At 45.2% G+C, this 11,054-nt stretch overlaps 1 protein-coding gene across 1 annotated transcript in view; it reads left to right on the top strand.

Moving 5' to 3' along the window:
• The first annotated feature begins 879 nt into the window (after nt 1-879).
• The window catches only part of EGFLAM (EGF like, fibronectin type III and laminin G domains), a 109,718-nt gene continuing 99,543 nt past the window's right edge, over nt 880-11,054 (top strand). The window contains exon 1 of the mRNA XM_081881403.1: nt 880-1,163. Coding sequence (XP_081737529.1) covers nt 1,052-1,163 — 112 coding nt within the window. The 5' untranslated portion in view covers nt 880-1,051. The remainder of the gene's footprint in view (nt 1,164-11,054) is intronic.

Raw genomic sequence — 11,054 nt, 5'->3', positions numbered from 1 at the left:
TAGCCACCTTTGTTTTGTTTATTTTCCTAAGGGGGGGATACATATTTAAATAAAAATAATGAATTAAACTAGCCCCATGGGCGTAGCCAAGGGGGCAAGGAGGGGCAGCTCTCCCCCAATCAATAAAAACACGTATCAAACTGAGGTTCTGGCCCCCTAACGAAAAGCCTGCCCCCCCCCCAAAGCCTGGCTACGCCCATGAATAACCCTTTGAAACTGGAACGTTTCAAATGAAGAGTAGGGAGGGGGCATTAATTTGGCAATTGTTTTATGGGGAAACTGGCGAGCCGACTCCCCAGTTGGAGGAGCGGAGGAGAAATCTAAGGGAACGTTTGAGGAGAGGCAGCGTGTTTTTGGAGAAGGGACTCTGCCACGGAAAGTGGGGGGCTCGGGGAAAGAGCCGGGTGTGGTGGTGGAAAGGGCAGCCAACGGCTCTGCTCTTACTGCGAGAGGGAACCGGCCGTTTTGCGCGGTGAGCGTTTGGAAATGCGCGCTCCGCTGCGGCGCACAGTGAGCGACGGATCATCTTCCGCAGGGGGGCGTCGCTGGATCGCTCCTCAGAGGGAGGTGGGCGTCTTGTTGGATCCATCCTCTCAGAGACGATCCCGGGGGCGGAGTGGGGCGCAAGTGTGTGTGTGGAGAGGCAGTTAAGAGGCGCCTCATCCATTCGTTATAGTCGCTGTGCGCCTTCGCATTACTGGGGATTCTTCTAATCCCATCAAAGGGCAGGTCCCCGCCCTGTTGCGTGCGTAAAAATCGTGCTGCTTGCTCCGTGCCAGACCCACTTAAACCCGTCTGGCTTCCACAGACGCCGGACTCGCGACTGGTCGTCCTCGCCCCCGCTTGCAACCCAGCACAAAGCTCCTCCCCGATTACCATTATCTCTAGGATCTTTTGGAGCGTCGTTACCACGGATTGCAAAACCAGCCCTTCAGCGCGCTCTGCTTAACTTGCTCAAACTTTGCTTAAAATCATAATCATTCCCCCCCCCCCCACACACATCGCAGCCGGTGTGTTTTGTTGGAAACAGGCCAATCCGATTTGAGCCAAAATGGATTTACACTGCCGGTCTCGCTGCAGCTCCCGCCGCCTGCTTTGGGTCCTGCTGGCTTGTTGCATCGGACCCTTAACCGCAAACAGAAGAAACATCCCAAGGAGGCAAGGTAAGAAGGAAAGAAAGAAGGAAAGAAAGAGGGGCGCGCCAAACTCTCGCCGACTCCACCGCCCTTTCTCGTTTCCGAGTCCCTGGGCATCTTTTGGGAAGATCAAAAAAGTGCGAAGGAATCGCAGGCACGCGCCCGCTTGCCCTGCTACGTGGTGCGCATAGGTGGTGGGTGGACGGGGAAAAGTTAAAAATAAAAAATTAAAAATAAAGGGCTCCCCCGCCCTGCCAAGTAACGCGCGCGCTCTTAAGAGACGCACTTAAGCTCATTCGATCCCGTATCCTCGAACACCTACTCGCCACCACCAGCTCCTGCTGCGTAAATCTTAGCGGTCTGGGGAAGCCACTGTTTTGGGTTTCGTTTTCATTTTAGCCCCCCGAAGAACGGCTGAGAGTTCAGACAGAGTCCATGTGATCTCAATTACTAGGCATTGGCGAGGGAGAGAGCAAAAGGTGGGGCGGGGAGTTCCATGCCTTTAAAAGACCCATTATTTAATCCATATTGTCAAAACAGCTTCTCCATTTCCTGTTGGGAAAAGAACAATCGGACGAGTCATCTCACCCCCCCCCCCCCCGTTTTATTACGCGTAAAACAAATGAAAAAGGAGCCGAGGCAAATTGTAGGAAAGAACACCCATTTGTTTTAGGTCATTTCCACCCCAAAAATTCCTGAGTTCATCAGCGACTCCCGGGAGAAGAGTATGCTTATGGTTTTAACTAAAATTCATTAAAAAGAAAAGACATTAGCAGATGTGTCATATGGTATTAATGATCTATGCGAACACTGGGAAAATATGCTGCTAGTTCAGAGTTTACATCAAGCTTTGAGACAGACAAGTCAGGCTTATTCCAATGTGATGTTTTACTAGAAAGAAAAGTTGAAGGGATTTGTAATCTTCCTGTCCTCTGTCTCCCAGTGGTGCTCCTTTGCCTTTTAAAAAATAACAGCTGAGTCTTTGTAAGGCAGAAATTCAACCAGGTAAGTTTCTCCCCACCAACACCCCTCTTGTGGAAAAAGTTGACCCTGTTGAATTTCTGTCTGACATCAGTTGCTAAAGGAGCAGAAACCCCACTCTGTGGTCTGGTCCGTTTTACTCCAGCTGATTTCTTTCTAGTTAACAAGTTCTGCTTTAAAAGTAAGTGGCTTTTTCGTCAAAAGTTATTTGTCATTTTCTCCTTTAATTGGAAGCAAGAATGCTCTGGGTGTTAGAAGCATTAGTACCTGGCTGATTAATATTTTAGTGGTTCATGATACTCCATTTAAAAATTAACTTTTTCTCCTGCCCTCTCATTAAAGACAGGCTCATTATACCACTTGCTTTTCCTCTTAACTTGTTTCCATGCTAAACGGAGTCTGTGTAACACAAGCTCTTGGGAGAGATGCCCCTTATTCTGTTTCATTCATTTCAAAAGTGATAGCTGATGTGAATGCCTGCCTGCCTAGTATTAGGTTCTCTGTCATCTTATTGTACAAAATGTCAGTGTGTTAATTGGATAGGGCTTCTGTACTCGCCTTCCGTACAATCAGTGTTTCCTTTTGCAGATAGCAACAGAAAGTCTGGGATGATTAGGCAAATAGAAATATTAACAAAAATAGTAGGACTTCAGAAATGTAGATTGTTCCACTAGAAAGTAAGGTATCTCATAGACATTGCCTAGCCCAACTCTTTAGAGCTATGCCTAAGTGGTAGAGCAATGCTCTACATAGAGGTTTTAGGTTCAACCCCTGAAATCTGCAGGTAGGTCTAGGAACCCAGCATGGAGAGTTACTGCCAGTCACTGAAAACCCTTTTGGACCTGGCATTGCGAAACCATCCCCATGGCTCAACTTCGACAGGTGGGTGGGGCAGCCTTCCTGCCAATCACCTGGTGCCATTCTTGTTCTGTCAGCTGGGTTTTCCCATCCACCTGTCTGTGTGACTTGTGCAACACACCCCAAGCACCCTATAGCCAGCTAGTTGCCAGGTGCTTGGGAACCACAGCACAAGGGGCTTTGCTAGCCCTATGGAAGCTGCGAATATAGGGTCACACAACTAATCCAGCAGGGTTAACTGTCCGGCAGTTGATGGGTGGTTACCTCAGTGCTGCTTTTTGCAGGGATGGGCTGTGCAGTCAAATTTCCCATGGCTCAGCCTGTCACATGTAATTTCAGATGTAGGGCAGATGGGCATTGTTTGGAGTAAACAAGCTTTGTGGGCCAAATTGCGCAGTGCCACATTTGGTCCATGGGCCAGATATTCCGCACCCTAGGTGTACACCATGGGTAGCCAACCTAGTGCCTTCTAGATGTTGTTGGCCAGCTCTCCCTTCATCCCTCACCATTGGCATGGGAGCTGTAGTTTTGTTGAACAACATCTGGAGCCCAGCCATATTGTGCTGGATGGACCAGTGGTCTGACTTAAACTATACCTGGGAAATGTTGAGCTCAGATGAGCTCACAAAGCAGTATTGCGGATGGCACCAGTATATGCTTATTCTGAAGTGCAGTATTGTTGATGCACCTGTTACTTATTCAGACAGCATCTCCACTTTGGACTCAAATGTGGAGAATTAGGACATCCATGCTTATAGACCTCTCCCATATGAGGGAGGACCCTAACCGGGTCAGGAGCTCAATGCATTTGTGTTGGCATGCAGATAGACACCCTTCTCACATGTGCAAAATGGATGGGGTGTTTATTTGGCCATTAGGTACATTGTTGGGTACAAAGTTAAGCTGCATGACTTTCATGCATCCTTTAAACATCTGAGGGATCGTCTGAAATCCCTTCATTATGGACAAGAATTCTACCACTTGGTCTTACATTTAAAAACTCTTTCCTGTTATGCAACTTAAAAGCGTGTTGTGTTGAAACTTGAGATTCTTGTTTTTCCATCAGCTTCTTTCAGTAAATATAATGCAAGTTCTCTGTTTTCTTTATGGAGACATTTGAAAACTACTCGTTTGGATACTTTGTAAGCAGCTGTGAAGGGAGGAACACATAATAACTTCTGCACATTTGTTAAGTGATTCAGTACCCCTCTTTCAAAAAATTGTGGTTGGTTACTGCTGCATTCATGGAGTTGGACTTATCGATGACCCTTGGGGTCCCTTCCAGCACTACAGTTCTGTGATTCTATGGAGCCAAACTCTTGTTTGGGGAGGGGGGGTCATACTTAACCAAGGATAGGTCAGTTGGTAGAGCATGCGGCTCTGGATCTCAGGGTCATAGGTTCAAGCCCCACGTTGGTCAAAAGATTCCTGTGTTGGACTATAGATAACCCTTGTGGTCCCTTTCAACACTACAATTCTATGATTCAGTGGTAGAGCACATGTTTTGCATGCAGAAGGTCCTATGCTCAATCTTGAGTATCTCTTGTTAAAAGGATCAAGTAGCCAATGATGGGAAAGTCCACTTGCTGAGACCCTGGAAGGCTATTTCACTAATGGTCTGACTCAGTACAGTGGTACCTCCGGTTGTGCATGGGATCCGTTCCAGAGCGCCGGTCGGATCCCAAGGAATTTGCAACCGGAGGTGCTTGTTCTGTGCATGTGCGTGGCGCCATAGAGTGCTTCTGCACATGTGCGCGTGGTGAAACTCAGAAAAATACTTCCAGGTTTGCTGCATATGTAACCCGAAGGATATGCAATCACAGGTGTGCGTATCCAGAGGTACCACTGTATAATGCTTTCCTTACTGTATGCACTCACATTACAGCCTACGAGGCTTCTAGGCTTTTGCGTCTAGTCCAAACTTTACTGTAATTTCCCTGGAGACCATGAGTTAGCACATCCCGTCATGCAGCTGCAATATTAGTATTATTGCTGGTGAAACGCCCACCAGATAACATAAGGCAAGTTTATGTTTTAAAGCTGGAGAATGTCTCTTGACTAACAAGTAGACTTTGCTGTTTGTGCAAAACCTTTGACAATTAAGAAGCCTACACACTTAACCCCTTCCCAGGGAATCAGTACTGTACTTACCTACCCTGATTGTTGCCCATTTCCGAAGGACTATGTTCAATCTTAGCCATTTGATTACAGGCCTGTTCAGCGGGGCAGTCATTCCCCCCCACTTTTTAAAAGAGTGAACTGTTTTGACATGCAAATAGGTACAGTGGTACCTTGGTTTACAACCACAATCCGTTCCGGAGGTCCGTTTGTAAACCAAAACAGGTTGTAACCCAAGGCGCGCTTTTGCCAATGGGGCCTCCCAAAAATTTTTGTTCGTAATCCTCCCCCCCCCAAAAAAGGGTTGTAGCCCCCCCCCCAAAAAAGTTGCAAACGGGACATGCACTTCCGGGTTTGACATGTTCGTAATCCAAAGCGTATGCAAACCAAGACGTATGCAAACCAAGGTACCACTGTACTGAGAAGAGGACAAAGATTGGGATAATGGCTGTTGATGCCCTTATGGTTGCCCTAAATCAGCTACTTGCTGTAGTTCTTTCATATGAAGTTCCTAAAAAGGGCGTAGGGTTTCAAATGACTCTCATGTGTTGACAAATAGAGAGAGAACTCATGCCTGCTGACCATGCTCCTTGCTGGCTGCTTGTTTGACAGAAGTGTGAAGGCGCCATATGCACTTCTCCACCTGAGCAGAACCTTGGACCACGTAAGCCCTTTCTTGTTCTTACTGTTTCACAGCTGGTTTTCGGTAGCATGCTGGATTTGCAATCCATTTAGGAAGACTGAGGGGGACCACTTGCATGGGCTTATTCAGAAGTGCTTAATTTCTTTTCTTTTTAAGTGCTTGGCTTGGAAGTCAGGTCGTACCTCCCGATCCCAGACGTGTGCTGTCTAGCAACAGCCACCTATTGGGATGGAAGAAAGTGTACATTTGTATATATTCAGAAACATTTTATTTTGCCTTGCTGCTTCACATGAATAACGTCTTTTTGAACCCAAGTTCCACGGGACTGAGCTGTGTTGATCTCTGGCACAAATCAAGCCCCGCTTTTAAGCCTCAATACTTGCACATAACACACACATATTGATCATCTGAGGGTCCAGACTGGATGACATGATGCGTACACTCTGGTTTAAGTGGCCTGTGCTTTGGTGACTGCAGGATTGAACCCTGGAGCATCTGGGATGCTAAACAATGAGGATTTTTATGTCCATGTACAGCAGCTCCTTTAAAGCATAAAGATGGGGCTTTCATGGACGGGCAGTTTTTGTAAACTTCGTTGGGGCTCTTGAAAGAGACTCTTAAGGATACATAAAAGGCCTTCAGAATCTAATGCTACTTTTGATCTGTAGCAGAATCCCTACTGACGTCAGTGAGTCTTTTGCATAGGGATCAAGGGCACGGGGTTTGGTCCTTGATGTTGAAATAGTAGAGAGCCAGATTAAAATGATCTTTGCACTCAGAATGAATAGATTTGGAGGCAAAATGCAGGCTCTGATGAAACATCTGAGGGGGATGCTCACTGCATTAGGTCACTGCCAATTTGGGGGCTCACTGCACTGGGCACATCTTTGCAAGCATGAGTTAAATGCATGAGAGCTGCATAAGAGCATGGTGGTTTAAAGAAATATATACATTAGTTAGTTAGGAAGTATAGGGAAGTTTTAAAAAAATGTTTTATTGTGTTTTTATATATGTTGGAAGCCACCCAGAGTGTCTGGGGGAACCGCCCACTCAGATGGGTCTCTATTTTTACAAATAATAAGATGATGATGATGATGATGATGATGAACATTTAAAGCTTAGCTTCATGTAGGGATGTCACAGGCTCAGTACAGTGGTACCTTGGGTTACATACGCTTCAGGTTACAGACTCCGCTAACCCAGAAATAGTACCTCGGGTTAAGAACTTTGCTTCAGGATGAGAACAGAAATTGCGCAGCGGTGACGTGGCAGCAGCGGGAGGCCCCATTAGCTAAAGTGGTGTCTCAGGTTAAGAACGGACCTCTGGAACAAATTAAGTTCTGTGCATACAAATTGTGGCTTAGTGTGACTGCGCAAGCTCTTATATGAGATATTGAGGCTGCTTCACTCATCCAGTTCTTCTGCTGTGATGCTGTGAGATAAGCCATGGCTTAGCATGTTGTCTGAACCCAGCCTCCTGTTTCCTCTATGAATCCAGGTTTGGATGACATGCTAACCTAAACCGTGGCTTAGTTTGTAGCAGCAGCAGGACTAGAAGGGGAGTAAAGTGGCTTCTACCTCCTTTTCCGTGAGCCTTGGGTTTCCCCCCTTTATACATACATGCTTCCTTCCAGCTGAGGTTACATTTCATGCAGAGGGCTTTAGTCCACAAAGGCAGATGCTGCAATAAATTGGTTTGTCTTTAAGGTGCTGCAAGATAATTATTTTTCTGTTACACCATCCCTCTGAAATTTAAAAATTATGGCATTCTGGTCAGTGTGCTGTTTGCTTGTGACTTCTGCTAGTTTCAAATCCTAGGCTCCGTGAAGTGAGCCAAAAGTATTAATGGATCAGTCAGTGTAATTAACTGGGTCATTCATTAATTTGCAGGATAAAATATGCATTTCAGTCGGATTCTATTTGGAGATTCATCTGTTGTGAAGGGGTGCTGAGATAACCTATATTCATCTTCCTGAATCGAGTGAAGGGATAGAGTGGGCCATGTTCCAATCAACGATACCATGAATTGAAAGATTGTATCTTAATGTCTTTAGGATAATTTTCTACATACTAAGCATTTTGTTTGGGATATTAAGAGAAACTTTGCGGATTTTTAAAAAAATATACTTGACTTTCCTTGAAATAGTTTAATTTTTACTTGGAATAACTAAGTGGTTGATTAAAAAGAAGACAGTTAATCAGTCAGTCATCAGTAGCTGTGATAGCATTGCAATGAGAAAGGAAAGACTCACCTGTTGCATGAAAACAGCATTTTTTTTAATAGGCTGATGATTAGTTTGTGCAAATTCTACACAAGAACTCTGCAGAAAAGACAGCAATCTCCTGTAATATAGTACTATCACACATTATGCTTTTATACATAAGCCTGAAACTTTAATATGAAAAAGTGTGAATTAAACAAACACATATTTGCAAACAGGCATATTAAACAGGATTTCTCGGCAGAGAGCCAGGATTGATGGCAGCTCATTGTTCATACACAGCCTTGTACTTTTCCCCTTATCTTCAATGCACCAGAGGATTAGATCAAAACTTCTACTTCCACTTTTAAATAAGCCACAGTTCCTTGTGATGTGTGAACTCAGAGAACTGTGTTTTGCTTAAATTATGAGTGCCAAAAAGCCAAGGGCTTAAGCCGTAGCAAACCATAGCTCTCTAAGTTGTGAAACCACAGTTTAGTTTAAAACCAGAGGTGGATTCTCCCAGTGCTCTCGTTTGGTGCATCAAAGAGGTGAGGGAAGGAGGGTTTACTGTGGAAACCATGGAATCTCGTAAACAGCTAAACTGTGGCAACATGTAAAATGGCCCCAAGTTAACATGAAATGCTGGTGCAAGGACTTAAGGGCTCGGGTGCAGGGAAGTTTTAGTGGTAAAGGTAAAAAGGTAAAGGACCCCTGGATGGTTAAGTCCAGTCATAGGCAACTATGGGGTTGTGGTGCTCATCTCGCTTTCAGGCTGAGGGAGCCGGCGTTTGTCCACAGACTTCTTTCCGGGTTATGTGGCCAGCATGACTAAACTGCTTCTGGGGCAGCGGAACACCGTGACAGAAACCAGAGCATATGGAAACGCTGTTTACCTCCCCGCCACAGCAGTACCTATTTATGCCCTAGCATGCTTTTGAACTGCTAAGTTGGCAGGAGCTGGGACAGAGCAATGGGAGCTCACTCTGTCACAGGGATTCAAACTGCCGACCTTCTGATCGGTAAGCCCAAGAGACTCGTGGTTTAAACCACAGCGCCACCCACACCACGAATTGAATTACCAGACAAGGATCCATACAAGGAGATTGGAGTTAGGGTATTAATGATGCAGAGGAACAACATACTCCTAATTGCTGGAGAGCAAAGGTGCTCCATTATGCATTGTCTGTGAGTTTCTCATAGTTCGAGTTTCTATAGTTCTCATAGTGAGTTTCTCATAGTTGGCGATTGCTGCATGCCCCAGAGGGATCCTTGGTCTGATGTTGAAATGCATGGTTTCTGAATTAGAGGTTTCTTCTTCAACCCAGCCACAATGCTTTGCAAAATGTGTACACCTTTTTCAGAGGTCTCAGAATGGGATTAGCTCCATAATGACAGGTCCTTCTCAATTGTTTTCCCAACACCCTCCTCTCCTCCCAACTGCCACACACCTTGCCCAATGTGAGGTTGGAAAGAGCTGCTACTTACAGTGGTACCTTGGGTTACAGACGCTTCAGGTTACAGACACTTCAGGTTACAGACTCCGCTAACCCAGAAATAGTACCTTGGGTTAAGAACTTTGCTTCAGGATGAGAACAGAAATTGTGTGGCAGTGGCGCAGTGGCAGTGGGAGGCCCCATTAGCTAAAGTGGTACCTCTGGTTAAGAACAGTTTCAGGTTAAGAATGGACCTCCAGAACAAATTAAGTTCTTAACCCGAGGTACCACTGTATTCTTTTTTTCTGACACCTCACAGACTGCACCAAGGAAAATAATGGCAGTTAAAATTGCTTATCGCAAGCTTGAGTAGTCACTCTGAATTCCAATTCTGTGAGATTACTCCAGAGTAAGAGGTTTACAGATTGACAGTTCTATTTCAGTGGAAGTTTGTATTAGTTGAGCTCATCATAATTTGGCTTATCCAGAGTACCAAGCCTTATTCCCAGTCTGGTAAATTTGGCCTATTTTGCTCATTAGGGCATAACTTGCTTGCAAAGTTCAGGTCCTTTCAAAAAATGTTTTGGTCAAACAATAGTGTAAAGGAAGAAACAAAATTATAAGCTGAGTCATATTGTTGGTCATTTGCTGTTGTGCAAACAGCACAGTTGGAGGCATAATACTTAAGAGCAGGCTGAGCTTAAAGCTTTTATTGGACAGATGGCTAATTTTACTGGCCTGACCTCAAGGATCTAGCTCTGTGATCCCTGGTTAGCTCAATAGATGCCAGTAAATACTAGGATAATTGAGATGGACAGTGTTTGTGAATTAAATGGCCATCAGCTGCAGAGACAGGCAGTAAAATAAAGGGACAAATGAGAAACTGCTTTTAACGTTTCTCTAGCTTCTGATGTATTAAAAATACACTTTTGGGGGGAGGAGGGGAAAGGCCCATATTTGAGCATTGTCCACTAAAAAAAGATATGTTAGCTGGTTGATGCCAAAGTGTTGCTGTAAGTCAGAGAGATGGTTTGGGGCTGTAATGCAGGCTTGCCTACGGCCACCTGTCAGTTTAAGATGCCCCTGTATCTCTTTTCCCCCTCCATCCGATCTTAGCAGAGAAGTCATTTTGCTGTCAATCACAAGAATGGGTCCCATCTGGCAGGGTGGTTGAGGAATCCATTGGTAGTTAACACTATGATAACCCATCTCCCAACTTCCCAAAGGTGTCAGACCATCAAAACTGTTGTATTACACACGAGGAGACCAGTACCCTGTTGGTAAGTCACTGAAATTTATAGAATCATACAGTTGGAAAGGACTCCATGGGACGACTAGCCCAGGCCTTTTGCAATGCAGGAATTCTGACCATAGCTGTCCCTGTGTGGGCTGGAACCACTAACCTTCTGGTTAGATGCACTGACCCACTGCACCACAGTAGGATTAAACTGAATGTCTGTGTTTAAAAGTACCATTCTGGTTTTACATTCCTCCTGCCTTTTCTATTCTAAATAATCTTCACACCAAGGGATACTGCCAGACTCATGTGCCTAGATAGCCACGATTCCTGCTATGTCATGGGCATATGAGTGGGGTTGGGCAGAGAAAATTCAGCCACCTTGGGCTCTGGAGAAAGGTAAGCTGGATGCTCTCTCTGTTTCCCCTTTTAAGATTCCTGGAA

Source organism: Podarcis erhardii (assembly GCF_964252035.2).
Source record: "Podarcis erhardii genome assembly, chromosome: 11".
Taxonomy (NCBI): Eukaryota; Metazoa; Chordata; class Lepidosauria; order Squamata; family Lacertidae; genus Podarcis; species Podarcis erhardii.
Note: the sequence above shows the minus strand (reverse complement) of the source record. Positions and strands in the feature narration are given on the sequence as shown.